Genomic DNA, 20,245 nt, shown 5'->3' with positions numbered 1-20,245 from the left:
CACCTAAGTTAATTGGTTGTCCTACACCTTCAAAGTGTAAGGAGTGGAAAGATATTAATTTCAAGTGATTTTATCCATTGTAATCGATCCATTATACCTCTATTGAATAGAAATAGTTAAGAATAATTTATGAGAAGCTCACATTTTTCTTCCTTTTCCATTTTTCCATATACTTTTCACATTTCTACTACTCTCATGGGCAAGAATAGCTTTGACCAGGCCCTCCAAAGAAAAACACAGGTTCAACTCCGTTTCCTTCTTTGTAATTAAGGGCAGTGTAGCACCTATACTCATCAGGCAAAATGTTTACCCACTCTGGGTACTTAGAAACTTGTGAAAATCCACAATCCTAACATTGTTAATGAAACAACCAAAACCATTTAAATTCTCTGCAGTATATCCACTTCCGACGGCTGTTTTTGTGTGAGGAGTTTTCCTCACATTTGGACTATAAACTTCATCTCCCCATTCAACTGATATGGCACCGTAGGTTAGGTACGAAAAGAGATTTCCAGGCCAGTATCCACTTGGCTTATTGTTACCATAGAGCCACCCAATGCCTGTGGTCACATCCTATAATTAACGACAAAGAACTTCATATCAAGTGTAACATAAAATCCTGGAAAAAGAAGAAGGCTTGGCTTAAGAATAGAAAGAGAGACTTAGAGAAATAGAAGGGAAAGTGCTCTTACCAAGAACATCCTAACATTGATACAATACTGGGATTGAAATGTAGATATAGGTTCAATGGCTGCACTAAGAGCTATCTCCGAGCTAGTTTGCACTAATCCAGTGCAAGTGAGATCAAAGCAACCTATGTTTTTGTATGCATTAATCTAAATAAACAGGAAAAATGTCATCAAACTAAACATATATATATTTCATAAAAAAGAGCTTACAGTCCGGTATCTGAAAAGTCAGATCTGAATCACCATATAGTGCTGAGTTTACCTGGAAAGCAAGTGTAATATAAATTTAAGACAAGAGCGAAGGAAAACATCCTAGCTAAATAATGCTACACCAGCAGTTTCAGGTATTTTTTTGGTCAGTAAACTAACCACCCATCCTGCTTCTACACTTTCAAAATTGTTTCCAGGGCCATCCTTGAGCCAGATTTGAGCAGTACTTTACTCGCCCTGAGATTCTACATGTGGCTTCCAAACTTTTGTATCTCCAGCGGCAGCTATATAATGGTATTCATAAGTGAAAAGGATTGCAACTTGGTTCAGAGGCATCATCAAATTGGTTAGATAAGGAGATATTAATGGTGTTATAGGTGCTAGCGCTACCATACGAATTCAGTAAAGGGGGTACGCACAGAACGATTCTCCATAGGAGCACGTGGTGAGACATTGCTATCTTGGGTGGCTGTTCTATTTTCTGAGTTAGGATTTTGAGGGTCCTTTCTTCCAAGTGATCAAAGAGAAGCAGCTCTCAATAAATCTTTCCTTAGAATTCTTGAGGATGGGAATAGTTCCACTTGGACAACTACCACTTTTTTGCCAAGTATGAGATACCACTGCTCCAGAAGTCTTATCTTTTGCACTTGAAGTTTCTGTAACAAGATCAGAACTGGGTCTCGACTGCACTTTACATAAAAGCCAGAGTCGATTAATAATTTTGAGGTGGTTTCATCTATTCTATGCACAGAGAAGAAGCTGGGGTTCTTAAACTCATGACCCTAACCTGAAATTAACCTCAGGTGGATCAATCATGGCATTGAGTTTGCTAGAGATAATAAACCACTGATGTGGCCATCAGCTATGAGTTTGAGATTTTAGATTGAGTGGTTTCTACTTATGGTATTAGAATCTAAGGTAAACATGTGTTTGTTCGCACTCTAAATCCAACTGGCTTCACAATAACGGTATGTTAGAAAAAAAAAAATCAATTCTTGATCTCACTTCCAAGTTTAAGTTTGCTTCTAATTTGTTGACAGCTTATCAGTAGGTTATCCATTCTTAAGTTGTTCCAGCCCAAGCAGGTTTAACTTGAAAGCTCTTAGGAGCACATGTTACATAATAGTTTAGTTGTTTGAGCCTGAAATTGCCTCCATCAAAATAACTTAAATCAATTTGGCTTGAGTCTCCCTTGTTATATATTCACTTTCAGTTTCTTGTTAATTTTCGATGTGGGACTCTTAACACTACCCTTATGGGACTCCAACACTCCCACTCAATTGCAACTAGAGTGGGCTTAAGTTTTAGATTCAATTGTCACTTGAATTGCATATGGTAGCCTATCTAGAGTTTGACCTCTTCTTTTATGACTTGACTTTACAGTCTAATTCTTTTTTATAAGCCCATGAATCTAATTGTGTCTAGTTTACTGTGGCATAACCCATCATACTTTTTTGAGTCCTGGATTGTGGCCTGTTCTGATACTGTATGAAATTTTCTTTGACCCAGAGAGTGCAGAAGACTGTTGGTATGATTTAGTTGTTTGAACTCGAGATTGTCTCCACCAAAATGGCTTAAGACAATTTGGCTTGGCTCCCCCTTATTACATATGATCACTTTCAATTTCTTATTATTTTCCGATGTGGAACTCCAATAATAAGTGCTGATAGTAGAGGCATACCCTATTTTATTTAAGGTATTGCAGAGACTTGCATATCATATGTTACGAGTGGGTATAAGGGCTTGGCAATGCGCACTTTTATAGCACATCATATGGCAGGACAATTAATCCCTAGAGCACCTTGTGTATGCATGATACTGGAGTTAAAAGTTGATTGTTGGCCCTCCTTAAAACCAACACAACTAACTCTATTAAAATGCTATTCAAGAACTTTGAATGAAAAATTATATGATTAATTGATCAGAAAGAGAAAAGTGGAAAATTTGGGATTTGGAAACGCCCTTGAATTGTATGATTTTTTAATGCAGGATGATTAAAAGTAGCTTGTTTATAGATTTTGAAAAGAGAAAAGTGGAAAATATTATATGCATGCATTTTTATTTGTGTTTGTCTATGTGTGTCTGTGTTTATCTGTATTTGTATCTATGTTTGTATATATATATTTATATATGTGTCTATCTGTTTATTTCTGTGTGAATCTATATTTATTTTTGTCTGTGTGTTTGCTTATTTATGTCAATATTTATATCTATCTATGTATGTGTGTATGTCCATGTTTGTGTCTATTTTTATCTTAGTCTATGTCTGTGTTTGTCTATATATCTATGTATGCTTATATCTGTGTTTTTGTGTCTGTCTATATTGCGTTTGTGTTCGTATTTATGTTTATGTTTGTTTATATTTATACTTGTGTCTGTATATATTAGTATCTATGTCATTGTCTATATCAATATTTGTGTTTTTGTCATGCAGACAAAATAAGAAAATGTAAAGAAGAATATAAAATAAAATAGAACAATATATAATAAGAGAAGATAATTTTATCCCTTAAAATTATAAGATTTTAAATTTAGAATTCGATTGCAAATTTTATTAATTTTAATGCAATTTAGTTTTGTTTGGAATTGATAAATGAAAAATTCTAAATGAAATTTTATTTAAACCAAATATTCAAATTTTAGATTTACAAATAAGTATAAATTATTTATTATTTTATTTAATTACATAATTTAATATGTATTTTTTATATTTTATATATTATATTTTCATAATCATGTTATCAAATTTGGTTAATGATAAAATTTTTAATTAATTATAATTTTATTTCAAGTGTTAGTAAATAAATAAGTAGATTAATAAATTATTTTTTATTATTTTTTAAATTAATTGATATATATTAATAAAATGATAAATAAAATAAAAAAAATACCATATGTTGATTTTTGAAGTATCATTAATAAAATTCTTCGACTTTTAAAATAAGAAATGTTTTTAAAACTAAATTTTAGGATTTTATAAACAATTTATTATTGAATATATATATATACACGCGCGCGTGCACACAGACGCATACTCTTAAGGCTTGTTTTGTTTGCTTGAAAATAGAATTGGAGTGAAAATAGGTGCCTAAAGCATAGAAATCCTGTTCCAATTCTTGAAATAATTAAATACAATTTACCAAGAAAGTAGAAATCATTCCCATTCTCAAGGGAACCAAACGTTGCCGAATTAATGCGAAATACTATTTTTAGTAAATTTTTTTTTTGTTTAGATCTGGTTTACATAAACTCAAAATTGAAGAGGTATAGTAAGATTCACTTATTAAATATATGTGTATTTTATATATTGAGTTCATAACGGATTACATCTAAGTAAGAATTTCCCGCATTTTTAAATTTCTTTTGATAAATGTTGGTTGCTTTATTTCATTTGGCTCTCTCAAATGCTAGTAACATGGTTCAGTTCATCAAGAGGAGATCATGAACAAATTTGAGCAAATTAGGAACAATGAGTTACTGGAATGAAGAAGCTGAACTAAGTCAAGCACATCAACCTAGCTTGCAGCCCTACATTCTTGTTATTGACAAGTTAGTACATTCAATCTTGATGTATGCAACTATATAGGTCACAGTGACCATATTCTAGCAAGTGTTCTAAGCTCTCAAGGGCATACAGGACTGCGGCCAGGCCCTCCATAATAGAACTCAGGATCTTCAATGTAATCTTCAACATATAATGTTCTATAGCAGTCGTAATCATCTGAGTAAGTGAAAACCCACTCAGGAAACTTTAAGATTAGAGAATTTTCACGAATTCGTAATCTCTTCACAGTTCCTGAATTGCCAAACATACCATCAGGAAACTGTCCATTACCCATTTCTGTCCTAGTATGATTTGGATGCCCTAACTTTAAGCTGTACACTTCGCCACCCCACTCAGCTCCTTCTGCATTGCCATGGAATAACAAAGTAAATAAGTTGGGGGGCCAGTAACCCAAGTTGATTTTCTCTCCATACTGTACCCACCAGTTGTTTGTGGCTGGATCCTAAAATCAGGATAAAAAATTCTCAGAAGATCAACAATGAGATTGAAAAAATGTCCCAAAAGGGACTCACCAGCAATAAAGACACTGTGATTTCTTTCAAGGGGTATCAAGCTTCTTACTGAAGCCTGTTAAGCTCCATATCTTCTTACCTTAAAGATGTAGAGGGTTATTTGATATGGGAGCCCATAAGGGACTGACAGAGGATAAATTGCAGCACCAAGAGCAACTTCACTGCTTGTTTGAACAAAGCCAGGGCAGGTGAGATCGAAGCAACCTGTTGTCTTTGATGCATCAGCCTAGTTCCAGAAAATAAGAACAAAAAATTTAGTAATTAATTCTCGTAGACAGCTTTAACAATGCATATACATTCACACTAAGCAATTTTTACCGATTAAATGCAACAAGAAAAATATTGGCATGAACTTACAGTCCAGTATACAAATAATCGAGTTTGTTTATCTCCATACACGCTTGGATTCACCTGGGAAGTTGAAGAGAATTTCGAATCAACAAATTTAACAAATAAAATTGATACTTTGACATTTTTTAAGTGTACGTGCTGACCGCCCATCCAGATTCCAGACTTTCAAAATCGTAGTAAGGGCCACTTTTCAGACTAATTTGAGAAGTACTGTACTCATCATCAGATTCAACAAAAGGGTTCCAAGCTCTGATGTCTCCTTTAACTCCTGAATAACTGAAACCTTCTGTGAGCAGTATTGCCATCTGATTCACATAACACATTATTAGATGCTGCTTCAAGCTAATAGTACTAGAGCTGCATGCTAGGAAATGAAACATATATATTACAAAGGGTTCATATAAACCATGAAATGCGAGAAGAGAAACAAGTGAAGTATACAGAGCGATTTGAGCTGAAGTTTGGGTTTCCTTTGTTAAGCGGCGTAATAGGAGGCGAAAAGGTAGCCTTCTTCCTTCCATATTCTTCAGTTGAATCTGTTTTAAGCAATTCTTTTTCCTGGACTCTTCGGATTGGAATTGTTCCCTTTGGACAGCTTCCACTTTTCTGCCACAGTTGTGATGTCACTGTCACAGAAGAGTCTTCATTATTCCTTTTGTTCAATGTATTTGTTCTTGTTGTTGTTTCTGTCGCTGAGTCCATTTTTGGATCATAACTCGGCGCCATCTGAAAAAACCCCACATTTACAATTGAAGTTGAAACATGAATAGGAGGAGATACAAGGTTAATTTTCTGCCGGAGGTAAAGAAAGAAAATATTATGACCTGAATGGTGTGATTCTTCAGAGCAGGATGATCAAAAGCTGGCTGTTTATAGATGTCAATGCAATCAATAATGTCACCATCTTCACTCTACAAGCACATATAATAATCGTCAGTCTGGAAAGTAACTATACAAGCCAGTATTGTAATGGTTGTCAGACCTTAGCAGAAGAATTTTACCTGAATGCTAATTACTGCAAGGCTTTTGAGACGATTTATTTTCCTTTGAAATTCTGAAATCTTCTTTTCTGTGATCATCTTGCCCTCCACAACTCCAAAACCATAAAAGATCATTCCCAATAGAGTGATCATTCCTTTAAGTGCCAACCCATGAGAACAATACCTTTTTACCATTTGTTGTTAATTTCCAACAGATTCCCTTCTCTAATGGTAATACCAAATCGATAAAAACATTCAATGATGAATGAACTTTAATGTGATGTAATCATCATTTTAGAATCACAATAAAAACAAGAAACTCAAGAATGGAAGACTTGTGAGCTCTTGAGCCTTGACAATTATAATCCAATGTATACGGCTGATGCTCCACATATCAGCAATATAAATTCAAAATTGTACACAAAATTTTCATGATTCACCTTCTAATCATCCATTCTACATTTGCATCTGCCTAAACACGTCAATATGAATGAAATGAATGTTAAAAGCTAAGCGCAGCATACATTTCTGCTAACTCTCCTGAGGCACCCAGGACCTGACCACTCAGCTGCAGCTGAATTTAATATGGTGCAAGGCTTCAAGTTAAGTGGTATACCTTTATGTTAACAGGGTTAAATTTAATAATGCGTGTTTGTAAGTTCACGTTTGACAAAGCTCTGATCCTAATTCTTATAGCAAATGACCAGTTAGGCCCTGCTAAAATGGGAATTGGATCAGGACTAACCTGATTAAAAATGAAAACCAGAATCAGTCAATGGTTTCTGAAACCGACTTATAATGGCAGGTTATGATCCCTTACTTCCCCAGCCCTTCAACCAGATTGAACCGTATCGCTGGTTTGGCCCGTCAATCTGATCCTATTCGACTCAATTTAAAAAAAAAAAAAAAAAAATTAAAACAATTATTACGTGTTGTGTCTGAGCATGATATGTGATACGTGCTGACTCTTATAAATAAATTGAAAAATTAAAAGAAAATTAGGTTGCGTTTGGATTTTAAAATTTAAATTTTAAATATTTAATTTAAAATTTAGAATTTAAAATTTATAAATTTAATAATGTTTTATTTAGCTAATAAAAAGAATTTTCATGAAAATATTTTATTGTAGTGGAATAGATTTGAAATAATAAGGTAAAAATATTTATTTTAAATCTTTAATTTTTTTTTAAGCTGGGATTTAGACCAAATTTAAATTTATATTAACAATGCATTTAGTTCAAATTCAAATCTATAGGGTCAAATCCTCAATCCAAATATAGCATAAATATATAAGAAAGTTTTTAATTAATTATAACTTGCAATATAATTAAGGCAATTTATATTTAAATAATTTTTGAAATTATGTATATTTTTTCAATAATTACATACACAATTTTTTATTAAAAAACAACAATTTTATCAAAATATAACAATTTTATTTTTTATATATTTTTTAAAAAAGTATGTTTAATCGATTTGGAACCGGAAAACTAAAACATGAGATTAATCTAAATCAGAATCATTAAAACTGGTTCAACCGATTCTAATTAATCCTCTCTCGATTTCTCTTTTTCTCTCAAACTAGAATCATCTAAAATGGGACCGGAATGGTGGCCAGTAGTAGGGTTATTCAGTTTCGGTTCAGTTCGAGATTTGTTTAGGAATTAGAACTGAACCGAAATTTCAGTATAGTTTCGGTTCGGTTCTGATTTGATACGGTTTTTGGTTCTTCGATTTCGGTTCGGTTCGATACGGTTTCGGTTCTTAAAACATTTTTATATAATTATTTTCTTAAAAAATTATACTTGAATTAGCATTTAAGTTTTGAATTGGATTATTAATACATAATATATCATATAATAATCTTCTAGCTATACCTAAATTATATAATTTTTAACAATAAAGTACATATATAATTTAGAATTAAATATATTATATAATATAATAGTATAAGTATATCACATTTTAACTATTTATTAATCATATAATATCTAACTATAAGATACAAATATAATTAAGAATACACACACACATATATAATTAAGAATTATAAAGTAATTTAATGTATTTATAACTAAAATTATAAAGAAAATATAGAAAAATGAAATATAATATTATGTTGTATTTAGTTCATAATTATATATACATAAATAAATATAAATAATTATATTAAAAGTATATAATATATCTTAAAAACATAAAAAAATATATGTATAAATTTAGTTCTCGATTCAATTTTGATTCAATATGGTTTCGTTTGGTTTTGGTATGGTTCTGGTTTGATTTTTAGTGAAGAATCAAAACCGAATCAAAATATCAAAATAAATGCAGTTCGATACTATTCTTGTCAATTTGATAGAGTTCTTCAGCTCAGTTCGATTCCCAAGAACCGTGCATAACCCTAGCCAGCAGCAGTAATAACCTGTCTATCTTTTCAAATGAGTAATTAAGCTGTCACTAACCGAACCTAAACCCATTGCTATTTAAAGTACAAGTTTAAGCATTCTAGTGTCTTGGCTAATTAGATAGAAGATAGCCCAAAAACATTGGCTATTCAGAAAATATGGTATATGTCACTTGGCGTTGGAAAAAAGTGTATATTGAAAAAGCAATTTGGGATTGGAAATAGAAAGATTAAGGCTACAAGTTAGGCTCACATGAATGAATTGTCTAATCACATGAAGGAATTTGTTCATCTTTTAATGGACAAGTCATTGACATTTTCAACAATACATGAGAATTTGTTCAAAAATTGTTTCAAAAAATAATGTTCAATTAGATATAAAGGTAAAATATTATTTTAATTAAAAATTATATTTAAACATTTTAATTTTATACTATATTTCTCAATCTTTAAGATTTAAAACAATTGTATCCAAATTTTATAATTTTAAAATTCATTTTATTAATGACAATAAAATGTATTAATTATAAACTATTTTTTTAATATTTATTACAGTTAGCAAAATTTAAAATCTCTTAAATTGATTTTGAAGTCTCAGCTATAATTATTCTCAATCTTGTAATCCTTGTTAGTAATTTTTATTATTCATCTTTCTTTATTGCTTTCATGTTTACAGTAAAATTTCCTAAATAATGCATTGTAATCCTGATTTTGACACTTTGCTCATAATCTAAGAAATTATCCACACTATTATTAATTACAATATTAGTGAATTGATTCTCATTTTCAGCAAGTTTCTAGGAATTAAGAAAAACATGTCATCTTGCATCAATTTGTCGATTAAATAACAAATATAGAGAATTTACTTCGTCAACAATTAATTTGATTAATAGATTAAAAAAAAAAAAGAAAAAAATATATGTAGACATTTATTTCAATTAGCAATTGAATTATGTAGACTCGAAATTGCTTGAAGTTAAATGGATTTTTTTTTTAATTCGTAAAATTAAATTTTACTAAAAAAATATGGAGCCTATTCTTGAAATTAAAATTGTTTTGTCATGATTTACATGTTATTTAATTCAACCAAGTTCTTTGCGAGCCGCTCGAGACGTGATTTGATAAAAATTTAACTCGATTTCGTTCGTTTAGAAAATGAGTGGAGATTGATTTTAATCTTTAAACTCATTTAGCAAATAAGTTGAGTTTTGTTAAAATTCGTGGGTTGACTTATTTATAGACTTATGAGTCAATTCATTAAATAGATTTGTGAACATACTCATTTATAATAGTATTTATATTAATTATTATATTATAAATTTGTTATTTTATTTTATGAATGTTCTAAAGAGTTATATTATTTAAAATTATGATATAATTAAATATAGTTATTTGTAATTTAAGTTTTATTTTCTTGTAAAAATAAAGGTTTTTTTTTTTTTACATATAAGAGCTGAGTTATTTTTTTATGAAACCCAGAACTCATTCCATAAATGAGAAAAGGTACTTACAAGCAATTCAAAACTTATTTTTCTAAATAAGTCAAGTTTGAATTTATAGAATAAGCCTGCATATAGCCCACGCGCTACAGTCGGCCCAACGTACATAAAAGATGGAGTATAAAGTTTAATAAATAATTGGATAATACTACATGGCTCGATTTTATATGTGCTACTTGTCTCATTTTTCTCTTCCATAAATATAATCTAACACTAAAACTTTAAATCATAAAATTTCAAGACCCTAAAATCTTAAATTAATTTTAAAAATTTAAACCTTAAACTCTAAAATTTTATACCCTAAATTCTAAAATTTAAACTCTAAATCTTAAAAATTTAAACCCTAAATCTTAAATTTTAAACCTCAAAATTCTAAATTTTAAATCTAAACTTTAAATTTTAAATTCTAAACTTTAATTTTAAAGTCCAGAATCAAAACCCAAATCTTTAAAAAAAAAAAATAGGCAGGATGAAGTTGGAACATGTGTAATTAGGCCATTTAACATTTTCTAAAATTACTAATACACCAATAAATTTTACTATTGGTGTGATTTGCGGGACATTGAGTTATTTACTTATATTATTTACTATTTAATAAATAAAGAAATTTAAATTATATTAATCATATTAACTTAGAGCAAAAAAAAATTTTTATATAAATAAATAGATCCTCTGTGCTATCTTATCCTCTTCATCTTCTTCAATTCGTCACTGTTAACCAGATCGTCCACATAAGGGGAACTCACTCCGCCGCCATGGCCACATCAATTCCACGCTATTCTATTTATTGTAATTTGTTAATTTTATTGAGATTTCAATTCTAAAATTTGTTGTAATTTGTTAAATATTTAAGAAATTTGTTGATTAAATTGAAAATCTGATTTAGATTTGTTTATGGTTGAAATTTCCATACCCTATTAGATCATAAGGAGTTTTTTTTTTTATTAATTCAATTAATAGTCAGAGAATTTTATATTATAAATTATATATTTTATCCATATTGCATGCAAGTTGAGGGTAAGGAGGCTAATTATTTTACTAAAATTATAATAGCATAAAATAATAGTATTTTCGTAATCATTAATTAAGCATATAATAGTTATTTACTTTGTGAGGAACCTCTCTCTAATTTTTTGGAGAGAAATTTTCTCTCCCGCATACCTTTTCTCCCCTGCGCCTAGGGCATTTTTCGTTGTCGTTCAAGCGGTTTTCCCTACCCTACAAGCAGGGGGAGCTTTCTCTTTTCACCTAGTCGTGAGTTTGACTCTCCCCCACCCACTGGATGGGTGTAAATATTTTCTTTTTGTGTTCTTTTGGCACATCAAGCTTCAGAGTGTGAGAGTCTTCTATGGATCTGCCTCGTTGTGTGTTTTTGCTAGTTTTTCTGTGCTTTGTGTTTACTGCATATAGGTGTTAATCTTCCTTTGGGCTGAGATTACAAGTGGTGCTTCTGGTAAAATCCTTGTGACCTGCTTTGTTTCTTGCAGCCAACAGTTTCTGTGCTTTGTGGGGGTCTACATTTTAGCTGATGGTATCTTTTATAGCCAGATTAATTCCATTTATGGCTGACTCTTAGGTTGATTGCTGAAAAAACTCTGCCATCAATCCTTCAACGGAGCGTTCGGTCTGGCTTGCGATGGCTTCAATTTCCATTGTCTGCGCTTCCCTTTGGCTTCTTGGGTTGCCTAGTTTGATGGGTTGAATGAGGATCATTTAGCCCTTGGTTTTTTCTTCCAGGCTTTGGCGAGGTGGTCTTGGTTGCCTTATCTTAGTATGGAAGATGGTGTACGGCATTTTTCTGGATGCAGCCAGGTCGTAGCTTTTTCGAGTCTGCTATTCAAGTCTCAAGACTTAGGCTTCAGTGTTTTTCTGGGCTTAGTTCTTTTATTTGTAATTAGGCTTCCTGTTTTTATTTGGCCAAGGGCCTAGTCATGTATTGATCTCAGCTTTTTTTTAAGTTAATGATATCTATATCTTTTAATAAAAAAATAATTATTTTCTAATAATTTATTTAAATGATAAAAATAAATAATATTTTTTTATTTCTCTTTATTTTCTTTGCGTAATTAAAAATCAAACAAAGGGTAAATAAATAATCATAAATAGATCTTTCATCCTTACTGATCCCATTTTAATTACTGTAGTAACAGTGAAAAGTGGTTAAATATTAATATTATCGCTTGGAAAAAAATGGAGCCTTGTGACGTGACTGCCGCTGCCAGCGCCTACTCCCAACTTCAAGTAGAAGACTAGAAAGGGGAAAAAGGCCCGACAAAAAAAGCCCGGCAGTAAGCGCCTTTCTCCAGTCTCAAACCGTGTGAAGAAAACATTCCTATAAAAAAAATCAGATTTATTATGCATTCACGTCTCTTTACGTTTCTCATATCTGAAAAAAAAAAAAAAAAAAAAATCTCAATTCGTCATCCTCGGCTCACATTCTTGGAGTTCAACCACCTTCCTTCCTTTTTGCCTATTCTGCTCTCTTATTCACTGCCATTTCTATATATATCCAGTCTCTTTCACACTCCTCGCTATTTGCCACAATTCAAGCTCTGAATCAAGCAAGGGATCCATGACTCTCTTAGTCTGTTTCGCTGTTGTACGCCTTAAAAATAAGATGGTATGTTCTAGATCGCTCAATCTCGTGTTAGAAATTAGAATCTTTGATTAAACCGCCGTTTGCATATGTGCTTTAATCTTAAATTTTAATGCTTTCTGTTGCAAGGTTGCTATTTTGTTACTGTAGCATCTACTTCTGGATCTTGTTGATATGATTTTTTGGAATCTGGGTTTTTCACTTGGGAGCCAAAGCACGATTGCTATTTGAACTTTGAGGATTTAAAGCTACTTCAATGCCAAAAGGGTTTTCTTGGATTGGACCCGGAAGGTGAAATTTTTTTAATCTTTGTAGAGATGCAATCGAGGGTCGTTCCATTAGAGGAGGGCAAGGACCCTATGCTCTCAATCAAAACCAGCCAACCTAAGGCGTTCCCGCTAAGGTTACTCCAGTTATTTCTACTGTTTTTAGCTTTATGTATCGCATTTTCAATCATCAGTGTATACACAATCAAAAGTTTTGGAGTTAACAATGTGGTGACCACGGTTAAGACCACTTTCCAGCCCTGCCCTGAAGAACCTAATGCTTTGGACCGTTGGATTAAGCCTAGTTCAAATTTGCTCCACAAGATGAACGATGAAGCCCTCTTTTGGAGAGCTTCGTTTGTTCCTAAAATAAAAAAGTACCCTTTCAAGAGAGTTCCAAAGATTGCATTTATGTTCTTGACGAAGGGGCCACTGCCTCTGGCAGCTCTTTGGGAAAGGTTTCTGAAGGGGCATGACGAGTTGTATTCAATCTATGTTCATTCACCGCCAACATTTGAAGCCAAATTTCCACCTTCATCCGTTTTTCATGGAAGACATATCCCAAGTCAGGTAAGCTCTTTTCTATGCTAAACATTCTTGTTTTATATTGGATTGATATTGAAATTATATGCCATACTTCCATTCTGTTGCTCGACATTTTAACTTTATTCTAGGGGCCTGATTGTCTGAATATAGTTATATTAACTTGCTTGGATAGTTTAAATTTTTTCTCTTCACTGTAATGCTCTTTATATGGACCTCCTTGCTGCTGCGAAGGTTCCAATTTAATGGGCGTTGGAAGTTGGAATGGATTATTGGTCGTTAAATGGTTCATTTTCATTTTCTTGACCAACTATGATTTATGTTTATTAGAATTGTTTTAGTTGATTTTTCTTTGGAGGAAATCATATGTTCTTTCTGTTATGATTACATGATTCAAGAAGTCAAGAACTTGTGTTGGCAACACATAGAAAAGTTCTGTTGAATATCAATATCATCTTAACTTATATGGAATTTGCTTTTAATCAAAATAGCAATAGTTCAAGAACAAGAATTGCACCACGAGGCTTTAAACTATGAAATTGCCACAAGTGGTGTAAGCCACCAATTGGAAGACAGTATAAAGTTTGAACCAGTTGTGCCAAACAGCACTTTCAGTATGTAAACTATTTTATTCCCTCATAATGTGATTTGGTAACATATAACTAGGAAGAGAAGAGAAACATTTTTTTTTAGCTAGGATTTTGTTTGTTTCACACTTGCAAGAAAAAGAAGTATAAGAATATTTAAGACAAGACTCTTGAAATATTCGCGTTTTACGGAAGAGGCCATAAGCTGACCCTCATTTTAATAAAGGAGATAAATCAATAGGTTTGACGATTGTGTGAAGAAACTAGGCACAGGGATTGGGGGTGAAGTGTTTGCAGTTTTCACAAATATGTATTGGATTCCTTCTGAGATGAAGATTCCCTTGAATTTGATGGCTGTAAGGCTCAAGTACGAACTTAGATGAGGAATTGGTTAGAAAATGCGAATGATTAGAATTGAAATCAGTAAGATGAATGCCATTCAGTGACAAGGTATGGAATTATTATATCAGGTCTTGATCAGTATTCTGGTTGTTCTTTGTTAAATTTGGAATTAAAGAGACCTAAAAGCCTTTATAATCAAGAATATGGGCAGGGATTTTGTTGGAAAATGCAAGGTTGTGATGGCTTAGGTGGTTAATTGAAGACTGATAATATTGTTGGGTTGCAATTACGCATGATGCAGTTCATTCAAATGAGGAAGAAACTAAAAAAGGTAATCCAATGCACAAAGCATCTCACACTTGTGGGCTTTGGGGAGGATTGATGTACACAACTTTACTCCTGCAATTTATTCAGATGAATTGTGATAATTTAGGAAAAAGGGGAAAACCTAACCATATACAGCTACAGGTAAGTTCTTACACTTGAACAAAGTATGGAACTCTTAATTTCTCATTAGCTGTGTTAGGGGGTTGTATAGAAATCTGTCTGCACATTAGGATGAAGTGTTAACTCATTAGCAATACCAGATAATGAGGCACAAGAAAATTCCTTCATGATGGTATATGGAACTATGGATATTTATTTGGTTACCTTCCATTGCCCTAAACCTAACCATGCCATGTCTAGGATTGCATTGAGCCATTGACTAAGTCTATTTTGGATAGTTTCCAACTGATCCATTTGAATTGTTATATGTAAGTTGAACCTCCTTTTACGATTATACTATGAAAGGCCAATATTGGGAAACAAAAATACACACTTTATTGGACAGCTGAAATGTACTGCTGCCTCTGAGATGGGGATCAGTACTGAGAAGAAATTCACTTTACTGTAATAGAGTTGCTAAGATAAATCATACATGCAATTGCCATTTTCCAGTACAGATGTAAGGCAGGCTTCCAGTCACTGTTAACTGTCTGTGATGGTGAAGGATTGAAGGGGCTACAAATTTGGTGCTTGTGACTGCCTTTTCAAATATGACTTATTGCAAATGAAAAAAAAAAAATATTAAAACAGTCATATTTGGAATTTGAGATGAGCAACAATACAAGATAAAGCCATCTTCATTCATTACATTGTTTCAAATAATTAAGTTGTTAAGCAATCTATGTGAACCTAAATAGATGATGAATGAAAAATGAAATTATGCCACTCTGTTTTCTCAAATTGTAGTTTGGCTCTTTTTCCTTGTTTCTTGAACACAACCGCTTCATACACCCTTGGTTTTTTTGGTTTTATTTGGATATTTTCTTACCCTATTTAACAGTTTCATCATTTGCTTTTATTGAGAATGTGAATATGAACCCCTCCAGGAAAATTGAATTACTCTTAAACTAGGAAGATTCATAATTGAAGAATGTTTCAAATTATACAATTTCACATAAAATGTAGACTTCTGCCGATCAGGGAAGCTTTATGTTTTGAAATAAGTGGTTAAAGTGTATGTTGGTTTAAATTCTGTTCTTTCTGGGTTACTATATGGCTGGCTTACTGTTTATCTGTTGTTCATCATGCAGATTTCTGAATGGGGTAAGATGAATATGTGTGATGCTGAAAGAAGGCTCCTTGCTAATGCATTGCTTGATATCTCTAATGAATGGTTCATTCTCCTATCTGAATCTTGCATTCCTCTGTACAATTTCAGTATCATCTATCACTACATTATGAAATCCAGATATAGCTTCATTGGTGCATTTGATGACCATGGTCCATATGGAAGAGGACGGTATAATGAAAGCATGGCACCTGAGGTGAATATCACCCATTGGCGAAAAGGTTCTCAGTGGTTTGAGATAAACCGAAGGCTTGGAGTTAAGATAGTGGAAGATACCACATACTACCCAAAATTTGAAAAATTCTGTAAGCCACATTGTTATGTTGATGAACATTATTTCCCCACCATGCTAACCATTCAAGCAGCACATCTCTTAGCAAATAGAAGCCTTACTTGGGTGGACTGGTCAAGGGGTGGAGCTCACCCGGCAACCTTTGGAAGATCAGATATAACAGAGGATTTTTTCAAAAGGATTTATGAAGGTCGGAACTGCACATACAACAATCAACCCTCTTCAATGTGTTTTCTTTTTGGGAGAAAATTTGCCCCAAGTGCTTTGGAGCCTCTGTTACGTATAGCACCTAAGGTTTTGGGCTTCTGATAAAAGACCACGTCAACTAATTTTCATCTGTGGAAAATAATCCTGGGGAACGTGCATGTGAGATTCATTATTTGCATCTTAATTGTTCTGTAAGAAGTATTGGTGATGGGTTGTGCTTTCTTGCTTGTATACTTCTTTTGCTTATCTCTTGTCCAAAAATATATATGTACAGGGAATGCTTTTAGCTAGTTTAGCTTGCATTATATCTTGACATTTTTGTGTTAGAGATCAGGATATCTAATTAATTTTTTGATTTTTTTTTTAATAAATAACAATCGGTAAACAAAACTCTCGAAACATAATGGCTCCATATTGCATTTCTCGTTGCAATCTCTGCCGTGCGCATCCAAGTTCATTTTGCTTATGCGCGTCGGCATGGAAACGGCCACCTCCACGGGGTCCTCATCTTGCTCCAATCCCTGTAGTGGCGTCAGTTGATGCTCCAGGCCCATCTTTTACAGGTATACCGATTGTCACACGAGAAGTGGAGCAATCGCATAAGGATAATAGGAAGGCATTGCCTGGCACCTTCTGCCCTACTGCCAAGGTCGGTTCCGGCCCCTGCTAAGTATGGAAGTGGCTCCATCAGCTCTTCATTTGGTTTTATCCCTGGCTAGGACCCAGTAAATTTTGATTAAAATTGAGAAATTAAATAAATCAATTTAATTTGATTTTTCAATTATATTTCAATTATTATTATTAAAAATTTTTAGATTTTCAATTTAATTTATTTAACTTATAATAAAATCAAACTAATCAAATCCAACTGAACTTAATCACAATGTATTATTTTTATATTTCTCCTTTTTTTTTATTTAAATAAGTAGGTATTATATAATTTAATATTATTAAACTCGGCTACTCTAACGACGAGATTGGATAAATGGGTTATAGATCAACACTATCCTCATTTTAATAATTATAATATTCAATTATATAAATTAAGTTACTTTTAATCACTTTTTAATCAATGCATTTAAATTATTTAAAGATTAATTTTAAATAATTTATTAAATAATTAATTATTTATATTTTAAATTTATTTATAAATTAAAAATATATTTTAAATCAAAAAATAAAAGTAAATAATAAAATCAAACATTTAATAAACTAATTAATACTGTACTAATTAAACTTAATTAATAGGGATGCTTTATATGATATGAATGCATTTTGACGTGGGTGGATGAGTCATATTGTTGTGACTACAACTCACCAACTACTGGCATTGCTTCTTATCTTATCATTATATTCAATAAAATACAAGAAGCTAATCAAGAAAACCAGAAATGGGAACTCATAAAATGCTATCTTTCTTTGAAAAGGCAAAATCTTTATAATCCCAACAGAGTATACAATTAAATTCATACCTTTTATATTAACCTATTCTCCTATAAAAGACGAGAGAGATCGAACCTGTAAAGTTTGGGATAGGATTCTAAATCTGATAGGATTTGCTTGTTGGGTGAGGCTTAATTCTAAATTAGGTTTAAATGGCATATAATAAAAAATTTTAGTAAATTAAAACAGAAAGTAAGTTATCAATATTCTAAAAAAAGTATCACATCCATATATTTTACAAAAATCTATAAATATCTATATTATGAGAAAAGTTCAAATTTATGTATGGAGTGAATTGCAAGCATACACCATCAATCGGTTACCACCATAAATAAGATTCCAACAGTTCAACTTCCAATTTCCTAAGAATAATAATTGAAGTTATACTTAGAAAGTGTTTGATTTAATTAATGAAAATTAGTTTATAAATTAATTTAAATTTATAAAAATTTAAAATTTAAAATTTAAAATTTGACCACCAAGCGTGATAATTTAGTGGTTAACTTAATGAGATGGCTTAATCTCACACCAGTTTAACTCTACGCATTAGTACGATGACTAAATATTGTCTTTGCATAAGAGTGCGATAGGAGACGGCGACGGACTGTTCAATGGTTCGTCTCATTGAGTGTTACGTTGAGTTCGGTGGTAGGTTTTTTCCTGAGGTTGAGTTAAATCGAAGACGTCAATCAGTGACTCCGAGTCTCGGGCTTAAAGGGGGTTTTGACTATTATACCGCAAGAGTCCTCATTTTTTTATTTAAAAAAAATTAAAAATTTAAATAGCTACTTGTTTAATTAAAACATTTATAAATGGCTGATAAGTAATTAATGTATTTAGTAAAAAATAATTTATAATCACATTTATAATTAAAATGACTAAAAATAATATTAAATGAGATTTATAATAAAATTTTAAAAATTAAATGAAAATAATATAATAAAATATTTTACTAAATTAGTCTATAAGTAAAAAGTTTATAAGTACTAAATGAAAAATTGATCTCTCTCTATTTATTTTTTTTAACTTATAAACTAAAAAAAATTATAACACAAACAAGTAAATTTTTTTTTAAATTTATAAATCAATTTGATGAATTTATAAATTAAGATAAAAATTCTTTTGATAACTGTTATTTCAATTTGATTAATTTTAATTTGATTTAAATTTAATGGTCAAAATTGTATATTTACTTAATTTAACTTGATTTAGAAATTAAATATACATTAAAAAATTATTTTTTTAATGAAAATAATTTATCTTAATTCAAATCAGATCAACTTAAAAATTGATTTTTTTTTAATTCGAGCAGGATGGTACGGTGTCCAACATAAGCCATTGTTATTGGTCGGTATTGATGCCAAGGCAACAGAAGGTTCTGGAAAGGCGTTGAACTGATGTGGGAAATAAGAAAAATGTCAAATCAATTGTACCAATATTCTTCTTTTAAAATTCAAAAAAAAAAAATAATGCCATTGCAAACGTGTCCTTTGCTTGTGGCCCTTTGAGTGCGGGCGCGTGGGACGAGATGAGCGTCGCTCATTTCTCGTGTTTCATGGAATCGCGCAATTTGTTGCGCTAAACATTCGTTCCCGGCTTCCCGCAATCAACTAAAATAAACCACCCACCAGGAAAACAAACTCACGCCTTTTACCGCTGATTTCTCCACGGAAATTGGAGCCCACCATGAGATGAAAAATAACACCGCGGAATTTCCATGTTTGGACACGCTCTATTTCCTGAGAGTATCGTTTCTTGGTCGTAGCCCCAAGAATCTGTTCCCATTAAACGGCACCGTAGCAAAGGAAAAAAAAAAAAAAAAATTCGAAAATGCAAGAGAGCTCCAGCCGTCACTTTCCATACGGTGACCTAGCTGTCGCTAGACCATTCCCCAGCCTGCATTCGGGCAGCTGCCCGTCCATATTTACCAATTTGCCCTAACCCTAGCCCGTCACAGTATAAAATGGCCGCACTATTACCCTTGCTTCTATACAAGCCAATCCGTCGCATTCCAAAATCTCTCAATAGATAGCGTTTCTATTCAAAATTCAAGAAGTCTCCAACCAAAGCTTCAAGGAAACAATGGCGGTTCTTTCCTGGACTTTTCTCATTGCTGTAATGGCTCTTCTACTTTCTGCGCTCTC

General features: G+C 32.1%; 3 protein-coding genes and 1 long non-coding RNA gene across 4 annotated transcripts; 2 read left to right on the top strand and 2 right to left on the bottom strand.

Annotated features, from left to right (window-relative positions):
- Positions 1–306: 306 nt before the first annotated feature.
- Positions 307–1,715, bottom strand: LOC110651705 (uncharacterized). Its single transcript, XM_058129279.1, has 5 exons — positions 1,698–1,715; positions 1,518–1,583; positions 900–951; positions 693–814; positions 307–573 (listed from the first exon to the last, which is right to left on the bottom strand). The coding sequence occupies exons 1-5, from the start codon at positions 1,713–1,715 to the stop codon at positions 307–309; spliced, it is 525 nt and encodes a 174-aa protein (XP_057985262.1).
- Positions 1,716–4,323: 2,608 nt separating this feature from the next.
- Positions 4,324–6,666, bottom strand: LOC110651703 (uncharacterized). The gene is made up of 7 exons (XM_021807098.2): positions 6,329–6,666; positions 6,152–6,238; positions 5,769–6,053; positions 5,471–5,632; positions 5,334–5,387; positions 5,056–5,202; positions 4,324–4,906 (listed from the first exon to the last, which is right to left on the bottom strand). Exons 1-7 carry the CDS (start codon positions 6,500–6,502, stop codon positions 4,523–4,525), a joined length of 1,293 nt encoding a protein of 430 aa, XP_021662790.2. The 5' UTR covers positions 6,503–6,666; the 3' UTR covers positions 4,324–4,522.
- A 4,652-nt stretch (positions 6,667–11,318) lies between these two features.
- LOC131170417 (uncharacterized) lies at positions 11,319–12,208 on the top strand. Its single transcript, XR_009141168.1, has 2 exons — positions 11,319–11,786; positions 11,829–12,208. It is a non-coding gene; the product is annotated as an uncharacterized LOC131170417 (long non-coding RNA).
- Positions 12,209–12,410: 202 nt separating this feature from the next.
- Positions 12,411–16,948, top strand: LOC110651704 (glycosyltransferase BC10). Its single transcript, XM_021807100.2, has 3 exons — positions 12,411–12,830; positions 12,936–13,642; positions 16,122–16,948. The coding sequence occupies exons 2-3, from the start codon at positions 13,124–13,126 to the stop codon at positions 16,758–16,760; spliced, it is 1,158 nt and encodes a 385-aa protein (XP_021662792.2). The 5' UTR covers positions 12,411–12,830; positions 12,936–13,123; the 3' UTR covers positions 16,761–16,948.
- Positions 16,949–20,245: the final 3,297 nt, after the last annotated feature.

This window comes from Hevea brasiliensis, chromosome 11 (genome assembly GCF_030052815.1).
Source record: "Hevea brasiliensis isolate MT/VB/25A 57/8 chromosome 11, ASM3005281v1, whole genome shotgun sequence".
In the NCBI taxonomy this organism is placed as follows: Eukaryota; Viridiplantae; Streptophyta; class Magnoliopsida; order Malpighiales; family Euphorbiaceae; genus Hevea; species Hevea brasiliensis.
Note: the sequence above shows the minus strand (reverse complement) of the source record. Positions and strands in the feature narration are given on the sequence as shown.